This window comes from Corvus hawaiiensis, chromosome 15, assembly GCF_020740725.1.
Source record: "Corvus hawaiiensis isolate bCorHaw1 chromosome 15, bCorHaw1.pri.cur, whole genome shotgun sequence".
In the NCBI taxonomy this organism is placed as follows: Eukaryota; Metazoa; Chordata; class Aves; order Passeriformes; family Corvidae; genus Corvus; species Corvus hawaiiensis.
The window spans coordinates 17,864,097-17,879,741 of NC_063227.1; the positions used below are offsets into that span (position 1 = coordinate 17,864,097).

General features: G+C 50.1%; 1 protein-coding gene across 4 annotated transcripts in view; it reads right to left on the minus strand.

The window, feature by feature from the left end:
• Positions 1-15,645, minus strand: part of NRG2 (neuregulin 2) — a 156,675-nt gene that overhangs the window by 52,535 nt on the left and 88,495 nt on the right. For all 4 annotated transcript variants that reach the window (XM_048320284.1, XM_048320285.1, XM_048320282.1 and 1 more), the window contains exon 2: positions 4,306-4,477. In XM_048320284.1, coding sequence (XP_048176241.1) covers positions 4,306-4,477 — 172 coding nt within the window. The remainder of the gene's footprint in view (positions 1-4,305; positions 4,478-15,645) is intronic.

Sequence of the window (15,645 nt, forward strand, 5' to 3'; positions counted from 1 at the left end):
ATGATACGCCTACTTCATCACCCCAGCAATGTCCCTTAGTAGAAGAGCACACAAAGAGAAGGGGCTGTAAGGACAGGCACAGCTCGGGGACTACCAGGCTCCTGGGCTCCAGCTGAAGATCTGCATGTCCCAGGCTGAGCCCCGAGCATGGCTTCAAGAGGGGAAGGTTCTCTACACCTCCACAAGTAAAAGCTCCCTTGGCTTCCTCCACAGCTGGCATTGCCCATTTGCCAGGATAGTGAGAAAGTCAAAGCCCAACCTGAACTTCTTGGGAGCCAGCAGCCTCAACCAGACCTCAGACACACTCGGCTGAAAATGGCATCGCTTTGGCAGCTCAGAGGGAGAGCCACTCACTAGGCCGTACTTCCACTACCAAAGGCAATCCTTTCTGGGTAATTTCTCTGGGTTCCCCATCAATTGTGTTTTATTTAAATTGAGACGGAGATAAAATTCCAGCCAATAATTTTTTCCACCTTAAAGAGAGGTTTCCCCTTTGTGCAAGCCAGGCTTGCCCCAGCCTGTCACTAATTACAGATGGAACATGAAGTTCAGAAAGGAGTAATCAGAATTATTCCCTTCCCTCCAGCAAATATTCATTGAAAAAAACCTGACTCCTTTACCTGATGGCACCAGAAGTTTTGCGGGTAAGTTTAAAAAGAAGAGGGAAAATGATTGATGGAAAAGCTGAAGAGCTGACATGCACTTGAGTGCTCCTCTCTTCCTTACAACATATACATCCCTTATTTTCAAAGGGATCCCCTATTCTAGAGATCAGACGAAAACTTGATCACAAAAAAAAAGTGCTTCAGTCACAATTTCTAGTTAGAGACCTCAGGGCTCTTTAAACACGTGGGGAGGAAAGCCAGGAATGAGTCACAGAGGGCAACCATGTTCTTGTCTCCCATCCTAACCCTCTGCATGCTAAAGATCTCAGAGCTGGAGACAGATTTCAGCAGTGCCCAGCTCTGCCAGGATCTCACAGGGCCAAGGGAAACACTATGGACAGCACTTTGCTGGAGGGCTCCTTTCGCCTGGCTCCAGCAGGAAACTCTAACTTTGGGTCTTTCTAAAGAAATGATCCTGTGCACCTGGGCAGCTCCTGCACAGCCTGAGAAGCTTTTTGCCTTGTGTACTTTCCCTGTGAAGGTCCCTCCCCAGTGCTCCGTTTCTGGCCCTCTGAAATCCCCGCTCTGAACTGCAAGGAAGCGCAGAGGATTATCTGGAGACCAGTGTTATCTCTAAGTGGAGACAGATGTATAAATCCCATTATTCTTAAAATAATCATTATAGAATAAGATGTCCTTTCAGAGATTTACAGTTCAGGATGCTTATCCTTCCCTGGAGACCTCTCCCAACACGCTGGAAGTAATGACCTACACCCATATCACATGTCGCTCCACTAAACTTGGCCCCACCAGCTGCATAATGAAGACATCAAAGTCATGAGGGCTCCCTCAACCCTCAGCCTGCTCTGAGCAGTTTTTAATGTTTGTTCCATGCAGTCAAGACCAGAGGGAGGCAGGTCCAATGCCAGTGGCCACTCTGCCTTGCGGTGTTTTCAGCACTGGGGCCCAGCAATGCCGGTGGAGGGGACAAAGGTGGGAATGCCAGAGTGGGTGTGCACAGACCCATCCGGATCCTCTCGGAGAAGTGTTCCTGCACTGCTTAACGAGGGGCGAATGCTCACTGAGGGGTGATTATCTCAGAACTGTCCCACAGAGCAGCAGAATTGTTTAGGCTGGAAAAGCCCTCTGAGATCATCAAGTCCAACCATTCCCCCAGCACTGCCAAGGCCACCAATAAACTGTGTCCCCATGTGCCACATCTACACATTTTTTGAACCCTTCCACCACTTCCCTGCCTGTTCCAATGCCTGACCACCATTTCAGTGAAGAAGTTTTTCCTAACATCCAAGCCCTCCTTGGCACAGCTTGAGGCCATCTCCTTTTGTCCCTGCTCAACAGCTGCTTGAGTCCAGTCTCCATAGCCTGGTCCCAGCACAAGACAGGCACGTTTTAATGGCAGCCGGGAGCAGAAGCTGGGAGGGGAAGCGATTCTGGGGATGCTTTGGGCTCACACCTTTGCTGCTGAGGGAGTCTCAGACGCTGGAGGAGGCAGGTGCTCAGCTTCCTTTAAAATGTTTATTCTTGGGCTTCTTTTGCCAGTGGGAAGCCCTTCCAGCACCACACATCTTTGGCCTCTCCCTGGAGAGGCAACATGTTGCCATGGAAACTGGTAAATGCAAAATTATGACTTGACAGCAGTGTCCTGAGGAAAGGGGGCCAAGCTCCTTCCACACGTTTCTGTCCCTGGCCCAGGGACTGCGTGTCCCCCCCCAGGGACTGCGTGTTCCCCCTGCACCGCCGGGGCTGGGATGCCAGCCTGTCACAGCTTCACGCTGGACACGAGTGCCAGGAGGCGAGGAAGGACTGGGATGTCTGGGAGCACGGCAGGGGAGGGCTGTGAGGGGATCCCTCCCCAGCTGGGTGTCCAGTCTGGGGCCGGTTGCTCTCTGGCTCTGAGGGGAATTGCTTCCCAACACCCGTCAGCCCGCAGGGATGGACAGGCAGGATTCCCACGCCTGGCTACACAGCGTGGTGCAGACATTTCTCCAGGGTATCCCAGCCCTAGCACCCATTGCTAAAGAACCAGGGCCAGGAGACTGACAAGGGCCACAAAAACCACTGAGGGCAGCAGAGGAGTGAGGCAGGCACAGCTCTGTCTGACCTCTGCTGCCTGTGAGCCCAGACAATCCTTCCAGAGCAGACGGCACCCAGTTATTCTGGATCTGCTGGTGTTTCCACTGACCACCTCTCTGCCTTCTCCCAAAATAGCCACGAGTCCTCAAATTATGACAAAGGAGGTCATCCATCTTGGGTGTGACTCTGGAACCAAACTGAAATTAAATTAGAGCAATTGGCAACACCCCATTCAAGCACTGACTGATTTTTCTAACTGATTGGTAGTGGCTTTTAATTTTAAAAATTGCTACTCTATCAAGTCCATAATGAGCTTCCTCACACACCCAGAACATATGTTAGCAAAGAATTACCATCAAATTTTCCAAGGGGTCAGGAAGTTGCAAGCTGACTGTTGCTGGCTAGGTCAGGATGTATGAATGTAAGCACAGTCACGATTATGGAATAATTTTAAGATACATCACAAGTAAATATTGAGCCTTGAGAAATATCAACATGGATCCATTTAAACCACTTCCAAGTGAGAACCCCTTATCTTGGCCCCTGGGTGCCTGAAGGAGCTGCCTGAGGGTGACACTCACCCGAGAGCTTTGCTGGGTGGGGACTTTGGGGCAGATGTGATATAGAGCTTGCCCTGGGTGGAGAAATGAAAGGATTTGCATGGGACAAGGTCTCTGCAGGTGACTGTGGCCCCTGATCAGTGTTGTGATGTACTCTTGCATCTCAGCCCTGCTCAGCGTGGAGGAGAGAAGACTGAGAGGGGATCTCATTAATGCGTATAACTACCTCCAAGGGGTGTCAGAGGATGGTTCCAGACTCTTTTCAGTGGTGCCCAGCGACAGGACAAGGAGTAATGGCCATAAGCTAAACCATGAAAACTTCCATCTCAACACAAGGAAGAACTTCATTACGTTAAGGTGGCAGAGCACTGGAACAGCTGCTCCTGGAGGTTGTGGAGTCCCCCTCTCTGGAGACATTCCAAACCCACCCGGACACTTCCCATGTAACCTGCCCCAGGTGCCCCTGCCTTGGCAGGGGGGTTGGACTGGATGATCTCCAGAGGTCCCTTCCAGCCCTAACTACTCTGTCATTCTGTGAGCCTCGCAGTGGCCTTAGATGGTTCTGTGTCCGCCTAAATTCAGGAGAGAGCAAACTGATTCCTTCCACAGCCCCGCTGGTGAGTGATGGGGTGACAGCTGGGTTTGGGAACCTTCTGCATCCAACCCTCTAATCACAGAGCAGGAGTCACCCCAGGCAACCTGAGCTGCCCACACCCAGCCCACAGCTACCAGGGAAAGCCTTGTCTCCCCCCACCACAGGACACCTGTCTCAGGTATCCAATGCCTCCCTGACCCCAGGAGAGCCTCATCTACAAACCCAACATCTGCCCTGTGCAAACCCTGCTCCTCTCCCCACTACTCTGTGAGGACACTGGGGATCTTGCTCGCTCTCCCGAGCATGGTAACAGGGCTGAGCATGGGCCTGTGGCTCTGAGGGAGCCCCTCAGTGCTGCTCAGCAGTGACTTGGGGAGCACAGCAGCACCTGCAGCCAGATGGCCCCAGATGCTGAGTGAGCAGAGGCAGAGCAGCCCCGTGTCATACTTACTTCCCATTCCCATACTTGATCCGGATGTCTTTGCTCTTCTTCAGCTCTTTGCCATCTTTAAACCATTTGTAGGACGGCTGAGGGTTTCCAGCAGTCGCCTCACATTTCAGGGAGATCTTCTCACCCACATGAACATTTGGGCTTTTCAGTTTCTTCAGTTTGGGAGGAACAGCTACGAAAAGAGAAAGGAGACGCTGTGAAACCTGCCCCTTTCAGAGCTGTGCACACGCAGCAGGAGCCCCCCGAGCCCCATCCCCTGGGCAAAGCTCCTGCTGCCCCCACTGCCATGTGATGATGGAGAGGGGCTGCCCAGGGAAAGCAGCACACAGGGAAGGAGCATGGAGTCGGAAACGGGGGGAACAGAGGGAGCTCTGGAGGCTCCACCTGACCAGATTTGATGGTTCCATGGCAGCCCTCCCCATGCAGGCAGGACCCCTGTGTCTCCTGTCCCTGCAGAGCTCTGCTGAGCTCTCCAGGCTCTCCCACCACACAGGAGCTCAAGCTCTTCAGAGACTATTTTCCCCTGCTCTTTGCCATTGCTGCTTCAGATTACCAACACCTACACGACCTCTGTGGCTTCCACGGGCGTGCTGCCAATCCCACAGCCCCACCAGCCCCAGCCAGAATGTTTCACTGCAGATGGAGCAGAGGCAGGTCACAGGGAGCACAGGTCCCTGTGCCCCAGATGCTCCATGCCTGAGGCAAAGACCTTGTTCAGCACATCAGCATCAGCAGAGCACCGAGAGGGGCTGCAAGAAAAACCTGCATGTGTAAGGGGTGAGAAGGGGAGGGACAGCCATACTTCAGGCTGCAAGAAGAAAAGTGGGAGAATATAGGTATTTTAAATGGTTTTATGCCAGCAGTGTCAGGCTGGCCAGCAGCCTTTCCCATCTGGAGCCTGGCTCTACATGTGGGTGCTTCGGAGAGGTGATTTTTACCATGCACCTGGAACATCAGACAGAGAGGGAGACACTTCTTATCAATCTCTTCCAGGCTTTATATTAAACCTGACAAGAAAGGATTAGCAGGCTTGCAATTTTTCTTTCAACTGACAGCTCTGCACTCTTCTAGCTCCTTTTTTCTTTCTCAGTGTTAACCTTAAAAAAAGGAAACAGCAACTTGCTGGTTTTGCCTTAAGAATATTGGTACCAATGGTTCTCCCTTGTCTGAGATGTGTTACAGATAGAGAATTTCCTCTTTCTAATATGAACAAACCACCTTCTAATTGCCTTGTGCATTCTGATCTTGCGATATGGCAGTGCACTCAAAGGAGGAGGGACTGGATGTGTTTCATCAGAGCAATCACTGTTTTACAGACCTTTGTACGTCTCCTCTGGTTCTTCGTGCCAAGCTAACCTATCATAGGTTGGTACTATTTAAAGATTGTTCTCACCAAAAGGGATCTTACATGAAATAATAAAAAGCACAGCGAGCATCAGGAATATGCTCCTGTGATAGGAAGCTCTCAGGATTCTCAAATTCCTCATGGGAATGAGAAGCTAAATTGTCTTTAATCAAAAGGATCCCAACATGGATAGAAATGGAACAGCTCAGGGTGACAGGAGTTAGCCAAGCAAAGCTCACAGTGACTGAAAGGGCTCTGGGTGGGTAACGTGGCAGGGCTGGTCCCAGGCACATCAGACCTTCCAGCTGCTGCCCAGAGGAGCTGTGGCTGCCCCATCCCTGGAGTGTTCCAGGCCAGGTTGGACGGGGCTTGGAGCAACCTGGGCTAGTGGAAGGTGTCCCTGACCATGGCAGGGGGTTGGAATGAGATGAGTTTTAAGGTTTTTTAAGGTCAATCCAACCCAAACCATTCCATGATTCTAATGGGACAGGGACAGCACGAAAGCACTGGGTCACCTGCAGGCAGTTGCTGCAGGCTGTGCACTGACATCTCTCCCTGCTTCCCAGGTCACTGTGCTTTGGCAGAGACAGTGACTTCTGACCAGAAATGATCTCAGCTTTCACCAAATTTTAGGACTTCTGTGAAAATCCAAGGTGTCATGGGTTTTGTGACACCCATATCCCTGATCCTTGCCTGGAAATGGGTTGCCCAGAAGAGCTGGAAGGCAACGAAGGGAGAAGAGAGCTGCTCTCTTCTCAGAACACTGCACAGAGAGCCAGGAAGGTAAACAGGACCTTGCTTTTATAGGGGTCATTTTGGGGAATAGAGAAATAGACTCTCAAATATTTATTCTGTCTGAATGTGTGTGTCAGTTGGCTCCTGTCATACCCCGAGGTCACCCTGTCCCACACCAACATCATCCATACACCTTAAATACAGGGAAGGTCCTGACCTTGGCATGGCTGCACCTGCTTCATTGCCTTTCCAGCCTGGTGGTCGGCAGAATTATGAAGCAGGCAGCATGTCCTGGGAGAAAGGGGTGTCAGCCCTGCCCCTCTCCACCAACATGCTGGTGAGAGCCGGGCAAACCCCAGAAACCTGGAGCCTGTGGGAGCAGAGGGCCAAGAACAAGCAAGAAAATTTCCACGATCTCCCCACCAACATGAATCACATCTCACCTAAAACTCTGCACATGCCACCAGTGATGATTCCAGGACATTGTTAGGCAGGCAGATCCAAAAAACCCAAAGAGCTGACACTCACACACTGCATCCCACCCCTCCAGCAGAGAGCCCTGCCCAGAAAAAGGGAGGAGAACATCTTTCCACCCCAGTCTACATGTTTTTGGTGTCTCACTACAGGAGGGAAAGAGACAGTGTATTCAGCTCCAGGCCACACTGCATGGACTCCATGGACTGCAATTCCCCAGCTGAATCAGACAGAGCAGCGAAAGGGGAATCCAATCCAGAGGTATTCTGGAGTGTGTCTGGGAAAAGGGCTGTGCCCAAAGAGGCAGAGCTGTGCTCCCTGACACCCAGCACATCTGTGCCCTTTCTGCTGCACTGCAGCAGGGCTTGTGCTCGGACAGCAGCGTGGGAAGAGCAGGCAGAGCCCCAAGCCTGGGAAACAGCATCCAGAGCCTTGCTCTGGGCAAAGGGGAAGCCTGGCCTTGGTCTCTGGGAAGGGCTGCTCTGGGCTGGAAAGCCTCACCTCATAATTCCTGCATCTTTCAGAAAAACACAGAAATCTTCATTTAGAGCCATTAGCTGCTGCTGACTCTGCTTAATTCCAGCCAAAGACTTTCCTCTGGTTTTTACTCGTATTGTTTAAACTGCAGCTCTTATTCATAGTCTGAACTTCTCTAACTTTGGCTTCCAGCCAAGAGATCTCTGCCTTTCTCTGGTAAATATGAATCCCATCTAGCAACCAGAAACCCCTTCCCTTTTTAGGTACTTGTAAACTATGACTGAATCACCTTTCAACCTTCTCCAGCAGTAAACTAAAGCAGCTTGAGAGACCAGAGCAGCACACGAAGTGCTAATACTGGAGTATGTCAAAGTTTTACATTTTGGTCAGTTTTCAGCTTTTGACCCATTTCCCATCTCTGCCCTGTCCAAATCACAGTGTTGCAGCTCAGAAAAGCATGAGTTTAGTTGAAAAAGATCAGAGGGTTTTAAGTGCCCCCTTTCTTAGGCCTCTGAGCATTTGGGGTCATTTTAATCTCCTCCTTGTTTGATACTTTTTCCAGCACACTGGGAAAACAAAGTCACTTGCTTCGGACATATCAAAATTGCACACTGTCCTGGGCTAACAGCTTTAGATGTATACCAAGCAGGGTCCAGGTCTAATTCCTTATGTTTCCATCAATTCCCAGCTTTCCAGCCTCCTCCACACAGGTTTCTGCTGCTCAGATGGGGCCAGTCCAGCTCCTGTCAGAGCCAAAATACGGGCCCAGGGCCACCCAAGCCACCCATCACCCTGGAGCAGGCTGAGCTGAAGCTGCAGTTTCAGCTCCTCACTGTCTGGTTCCCATGGAACAGCCCTGCCAGCTGTGGTCTCCTCCACAGCTGGACTGGCAACACCCCCAGCTCAGCCCCCAAGTTCACCAAAACAGGGAGAAGAGTTTTGGCTCTGCTTGTCAGACTGAAGCTACAGCTTAGGATCTGTATCTCGGGTCACCTTGCAATTCTGTCAACCCTTCCTCCATCCAAGTTACTGTCTCCTCTCTGTGGGGTGAAGTACCACCAGCCTCACAATGCCTGAGGTGTTGGGCAGAAGAGCCAGATTCCAGGCAATTTTTCTAAGAGACAACCATGTCAAGGGTATGTCATGCTGCAAAAATGATATTTAATCCTAGTAGAGCTGAGACCAACAATAAATACAAATTTTCTACAGATTTTTGCTCACTCCAAGGTCAGATGAAACCTAAGCAACCGTTAGATCCCATCCTACACTAGTTGTGTGAGCTGTAAAAATTAACCCTGAAAAATGCTGGAGCCAGGATCGATGAATGCACAGGATTTCCTGACTTGTTTTAAGAGCCATGTTTGACAAAAAGACCTCTGCAGGAGAGGTTTGTCCTCTGACAGCAGTCCTGGCATCTGCTGCCTACTCATGGAGAGGAGAGGGTTACAAAAGTCTGAAACACTGAGCTCTAAACTACACCATACGAGCTGTTTGAACATCCTCCATAAAAGGCCTTACATGTACACACCGCTTTAATTAATTCACTTCTGATTACACTTGATATAACACTGAAGTACCTTGATGATAACAACACCTCTTTTCCTTCTGGTACCTGCAGTATGCCTGCAAGCACCTCAGAGCCTCAACTCAAAACATCATCAATCATCCACGGGCAGAGAGCCCAAACAGAGTCCAACAATGGAGCGGTGACAAAACCACATCCCACCCACAGAGCATCCTACATAAACAACCCCTCAGCAGCAAAAAGCAGGAGCAGCCATCCTGGGAAAGGTGCTCCATGAGCTCTGGAACAGCCAGCAATACCAGCCACAGACACTGCTTCCCAAGCCGTGGGGACCACGGACACGTCTGGGATCTCTGGACAACTGAGGTCATGAGGAGATGGGACCTCTCTTCCTGGCCTCCTCCAAGGGCTGCAGTGTGAGCCACAGGAGGCTCCCCCACGCTGCCTGGCACGCAGAGGCTGGCAAAGTGTTTAGGCAGGTGGATCTGGAGGCCTGGGAGGACAGGAGCCTTCTGTGTCTCTCTGAGCAGCTGAGGAAGAAGGCAACTTAGGGATGGGAGAGGTGCAAGGAGAGTGAAGACCTACAAACTCACAGGTGATCCTTGACGTGCCTGCATCAGAGCCATGGCTTTCCACACATGGCACCCACCCGACTGTCCTCAGGTCAGGACACCCCTCCTCTGCCAGAATGGGGAGGGAAGGAAGGTGCACAGGTGATCTCTTGGAAAGGGGCTGTGTTCCTCAGCCTGCCCAAGCCATTGTTCTCAGGACAGCCCTTCCACGTCGATGCCAGGGCTTCCACTGGGCTGTTGTGCTGGGGTGGAGAAGATGCAGATCCAACAGTGTCTCTGTGGGTCTGAGCTCCCAGCTCTCAACAGAGGAACCCAGACACCCAAAGGATGCTCCAGGCACAGTCCTTGAGGCTTCCAGGCCTCACTGAAGGACAAGATCTGGAGGCATGATACCCACCCGAGCCAGGTCTCAAAGGCTGCTGTTCCCTAAGCCCCTTCTGGAGAGTGCCCACCACTTTGCTGTTCAAAATCCCACTGCCTGCACAGACCACCCTTTTTACATTGGGTGCCTCAGTGGGAGTATTTAAACATTCTCTAAGATGGAAAATTCCAGAATTCATCTTTCCATAGGAAATGTTTTGCAGCCTCAACCTGCTCCAAATCCAATCACAAACATTTGCCAAGATGGCAACCCCTAACCGAAAGGAATTTTTCCCATTTCTGTCATCTCTACTGCAAAGTGAGGACCTGTGTTCCTGGCACATCACCATGCAGGTTGGGACACCAGACACGTCTTGGGAGTCAGCGTGCTCCCCACTGTGATACATCTCACTTCTTGGCTGATGCAGTCCCACAGCCTCTGGTGTGTTTGCTGGCTCCACTGTTTTAATCAGAGGTGATGCTCCTTTGCCTTGGGTTTAGTTTGGCCTTTATTTGACAAGGAGACAAACCTGAAGCTCAGCAGCAGCAGCAGCTCCTGACCCCTTGGACTCTTTGTTTCAATGCTGGCTGCAAATGCCAACCTGTCAGAGGAGGGACCTACTCTGAGGAAAGCTCCCTCCTGCCAGACGGAATGGAAACACGGGATCTGCTTGGAAAAAGCCTCACAACACACTCGGTGTTTGTCTTCCTTTTTTCTAGGTTTTTATGGGGAGGGCAAAAGGCAGTCCCTGCTGTGCACCCAGGCAGGCTGTGGCGTCTGCAGCCGGGACTCTGAGGGGAGTCAGCTCCTTGGTGGCCATGTCAGAAGGACTCCTCAGGGTCTGTGACCCTCCAACACCCCTGGAAGTAACAAGGCTGGGTTTGAGGGAAGCTGTAGAACAACCCTGGCTTTATTGCATGGATGGACACAACGTCCACAGACCACACACAGCCCAGGGCCTGCGGGGCAGAACCTTGGTGTCACACTGACACATCGCCCCACACCAGCCTCTACCCCCAGTGCCTAACTACAGGCTCCAAACCCAGAATATTAAACCTAATATAGTATCTGTAATATGCTTTATGCTTCAGGCAGCTTGTGTTTCAGGGCCAGACATTCTCATGGCAGTCTTTGCAGCCACAGTCTCAGATCTTGGTGTGTCAGTGATGCCTTTTCCTGGTCTTAAAATCAAGAGCCAAACACAGTTAGAAGGGGAAAAGGGATTTTACCTTGGGATTTATGTTAAAGATCTTTAAGTGCACACGTCCAGGTCAAATGCACCAAAATGCACACTGCAATGCACACCCCCAAAAGATCTGGTATAACATTATAGGTTTTACTAATTAGCATATCTATCAAAAATTCCCCAATGAGAGGCTCGATTGAGCCCCCCCCTCCCCAAGGAACCTTCCCCTGGATGGTTCTATCTTGGTTTACAGAATGTGTTCTGGAGAGGACCTTGGGGTCTGGGGCACACTGATCCCCAGCTACGAAGCTTCTAAAATGTTGAGTCTCTCAGCTTGACAAGCAAGTCCAAGAATGGAGCCAAAAGTACTAAAAACACAGAAGTTGTAAAAAAGGTACAACAGGGGTATAAAAGAAAAAGCAAAAAATTATCATCAGGCAGGGGTACATGACAGATAAACAACAATGACAAATTTAAATTTCCAAGGGGCAGCATTTTGCTGTAACCACTATTCAACCTTTTAATTAACAAATTGGCATGTTTCTCCATGAGCAGTGATCCTAGAGTCATGGAACCATAGAATGGTTTGGGTTGGAAAGGACCTTAAAGCTCATCTCATTCCACCCCCTAGCAAGGGCAGGGACACCTTCCACTAGCCCAAGTTGCTCCAAGCCCTGTCCAACCTGACCTTGGACACTGCCAGGGATGGGGCAGCCACAGCTTCTCTGGGCACCCTGTGCCAGGGTCTCCCCACCCTCAGAGGGCAGGGACTCCACTGTAGGAGCCAGCACTAGACCATGTGGCTCACTTGGGACATTTGCACCTCACGTCCACTGTCCGAGAGTCCACCTGTGCAGTAACTGCAGGGAACAGCAAGGGTTAATAACCCAAAGCTCTCCAAGGACCTGGGAGATGTCCTTGCTGCCGTGCCTCTCCCATGGAGTTATGGCAGCAGGAGTCAGAGGCTCATCTCTGTGTTCCTGGGAGAGGTGCCACCTTGGGAGCTGGAGACACAGGTGTGGCAGTGCAGGAGCCACCGCTCCAGGTCCCAGAGGATCTGCTGAGGACACCCACCCAGCTGACTCACACAGAACAGACCCTGGTGGAAAGGACACAGATGAGTGGAAGTGGGAAGATGCTGAAGAGTCTGAGATCTGTGGATTTGGGGTTGGAATGAAGTGTGGAAACCGCTTTTCTGGAGCCAGAACAAATGTATTACTCCTCCCTACATGTCCCATACTTTCCCTAACGTACAAATTCCTTTTCCTTTAACTAAGTTCCTGTGGCCTTCCCTCTCAGGGAGGAGAACTGACTACACCACCAATCTACAGCACTATTTAAAAAAAAATTAGAAAAAAATATATATTTAAATTGTGAGTTACAACAATTTCTATTTTCATGGCCATTCCCATCACCAAAGGAAATTGACTGGAAAGTTATAAGCAGGTTTGTTGATCTAGGTTTTCTCTCTATAGGATCCCTCTGGCAGCTCAAACCATGGGATCTTAGAGGTCTTTTCCAGCCTTCATGGTTCTATGATTCTATGAAATGGTGCCACAATACCAGAAATTTCACCCTCCTCTTACAAATCCTGGCTCCACTTATATTTAAGAGCAACTGATAAATTCCTCCTCCTCTTTCTTTCCCACACTTAAAAATCCAGTTATTCTTCTTTCCAGTGAAAGTTTTGAAATTGGTGTATGATCTGGTCCAGAGCCCGAGGCTGAAGTCTCAGCTCCATTGAAATCAACGAGCATCTGGCCACTGGGCAAGGATGTCTTCCCAATACCCCAATTGTTAAGACAACTGGGCTGTGCTTTTGTCCCAATGCTGGAGGCGCCCACGCACGTGGCTACACAAACACTCACCTGAAGAGCACAACAGCTCCAAGAAATTCACATGCAAGTATCAAATATTAGAATCCAGGGGCTGAAGTGCTTGGATTTGCCAAACCTAGTACTCTATGAACGCTAGCTGGTTTGCAAACAATGTAATTGGAGTAGAATTGCTATTGTGTTTGTTTGTTTTGAATATTTTTGGCCAGGAAGTTGTCCTGGAGGTATAGTTGAGCATAAGTGGCCTGGTGGAAAAATGTCATTCATTCTGTTCCTATTAAGACCAAAAACAATAGCCACACAAAGACAGCAGCGACAATTTCTGCTCTTCATGCCTCTAACAATGTGTTTTCAACCCTAAAGGCAACATCTTGTTTGTACCCAATTGATTCTGGGATCATATTTTATATAATCAAATATATCTTTGAACAAAGATATGTTTTATGAACTGCTCAATTTCCAGATGACCTTGGAAACAGCAATTCATAAAATACAGCTTTATCTCTATCTTCACAGTCAGCTAGAAAAATTGCCCACCCATACTCTGTGGACTGCCAGTCCAGATCCAGCCAACAAAGAAATTACCCCAAGCATCCAAAACTTTAAAATACATTAATCCTTTGTTCCAGTCACTGAGCACTAAGCACAAATTACTTGCCCTAGAACCCTGGTAAAGACCCGGCTGGCATCCATCATCTTTCAATCACCAAAGGAAAGTGATTGAAAAATTCACCCCAGGAGACAAAACAATCTAGCTTAGCAGAAAAAAACCTCATTTTGTTAAATGTTTATGATGAAATCTGTACATGAAACCACATATAGAGACCCCTTACGTCATGGCAAAGCTAAAGGCTAAAAGCTTTCAGATTACAGGGAAGAATTTGCAGATGCAGATGACCATTAGTGGAATATTATTGGTTCTAGAAAAGGATGAAAAAAACCCTACCGGATGTTTTACAGCTTTATCAATCACAGGACTGTTGGTTTAAAACACAGGGGAGAAGGGCTCAGTCAGAGGGGAGCTGAAATTCCTCTCACAGGGACTGCCTGCACCACCTGGGCTCTCCCAAGGAGGGGAGGACAGCACACAGACCATCACAGACTGGTGGGAGCATTGCAGGGAGAAATCCTTCCCTGGGAGGCCCTGGCACAGGGTGCCCAGAGAAGCTGCGGCTGCTCCATCCCTGGCAGTGTCCAAGGCCAGGCTGCACAGGGCTTGGAGCAACATGGGCTAGTGGAAGGTGTCCCCACCCATGGCAGGGGGGGTTTGAACGAGATGGTCTTTAAGGTCCCTCCCAACCCAAACTCTTCTGGGATTCTGTGCTGATTCTGTGACTCAGGTGAACCTGCAAAAACAGGATCCACTGCAATATGTGGGTACAGCACAGCCCCAAACACACTCACCAAGTCCTTCAGGTAAATCAGCACATGGGCCACCGCAAGCAGGTGGACGTGACCAAATCTCTGAGCGAGGTGCCGGGTTTGCCACACAAACCTGTCCCTCCCTGCCCAGCCCCGTGCCCATCACAGCCCGGTGTACGAGCGAAGCACCAGGGCTGCACTCAGCCAGCACAGCACTTCGGGAGATCTCTTTCTTCCTCTCTCAATGTATTGTGTTTAAATAGAATGAGGACCCCAGAGGGGGCTAGCTAATGAGGTCAGGAGGAGCAGTCACTACAGAACACCTGGCTGCAGAGGGACTGGTTGCCCGAGCCCACACCAGCACTGTCCCAGCAGAGAATCTGCCTCCTTCCCTGCCCCAGCAGACCTAGCTGTGAGAGGCAGCTTTAACGAGTGTTTTCAAACATGCTTAACTTCAGCAAGTAGGGAAGAATAAGAGGAACTTGGGATCAGTTACAAGATGTTAATCCAGGGCAGGCAGAGGTCAAGTGAAGGTCAGATGTGACAGCCCAGCTGGCAAAATTTTTTTGGTATTTCAACTTGCCAGGAAGTCCTGGGCCAGAGAACATCCTGATGTTTCACACACAACCAGGTGAAACACCACACAAAGCAGGGATTCACAGAAGAAAGCACTTTAATATCTGGATAAATAAATTCAGTGAGAAGCCTCTAATACTGAGGTGGAGATGTTTCATTTTTAACCTATAAAATAATATTCCCTAGCATTCCGTGACAAAAGCCAACCACTTGCAGTCTTAATTACAATATTTTTTTTCCCATGTCTCTGCCTACTTTGAAAGTTCACCATTGTCTCTGGTGAGAGACAAATCCACCAGAGGGTATTTCCAAAACAGAAAGCCCTGTTTTTATCAGGATCTCCCCACAAGAGACCCCAGGGCTTGCATTAGAGACTTGTTTGTTCTCTGTAATGTTATATTAGAAAGATTAAAAGTTTTGCTGTTGGTTGAAGAAAGGCCTTAAAGCGCTGGTACCAGAAGTGACCGCAGGTCTGGTTTTCATCCAAACACAGGAAAGAAACTAAACATCATCCCTGAGACAGCTTTTCCACGGCAGCCAGATTCACAGGAGCCCAAATCCCACCAAGTGTGGATGGAATTACCACCCTGCACTGTAACACTGTCCCAGTGCCCACCCCGGGGCTGTGCCGCTGCTGGAGCGATGGGCGCGGCGTCGGATCCGTCCCCACCGGCTGAGACCCTGCGCGGGGGAGACCACAGCGTGCAGAGATCCCCGGCCCGGCCCAGGGAGCGCCCGGGCCCTGCGGAGAAGGGCCACCCTCGTCCGTGGGCTGCAGGGAAGCAGCGAGCCGTAAATTCCGGCTGGGACTCTGGGCACTGCCCAGTGGAGACACTAACACAGCGTGTCTCCTGCCTTGTCCAGAGTGCGGCTTCCCAGCATTGTTCTGAGT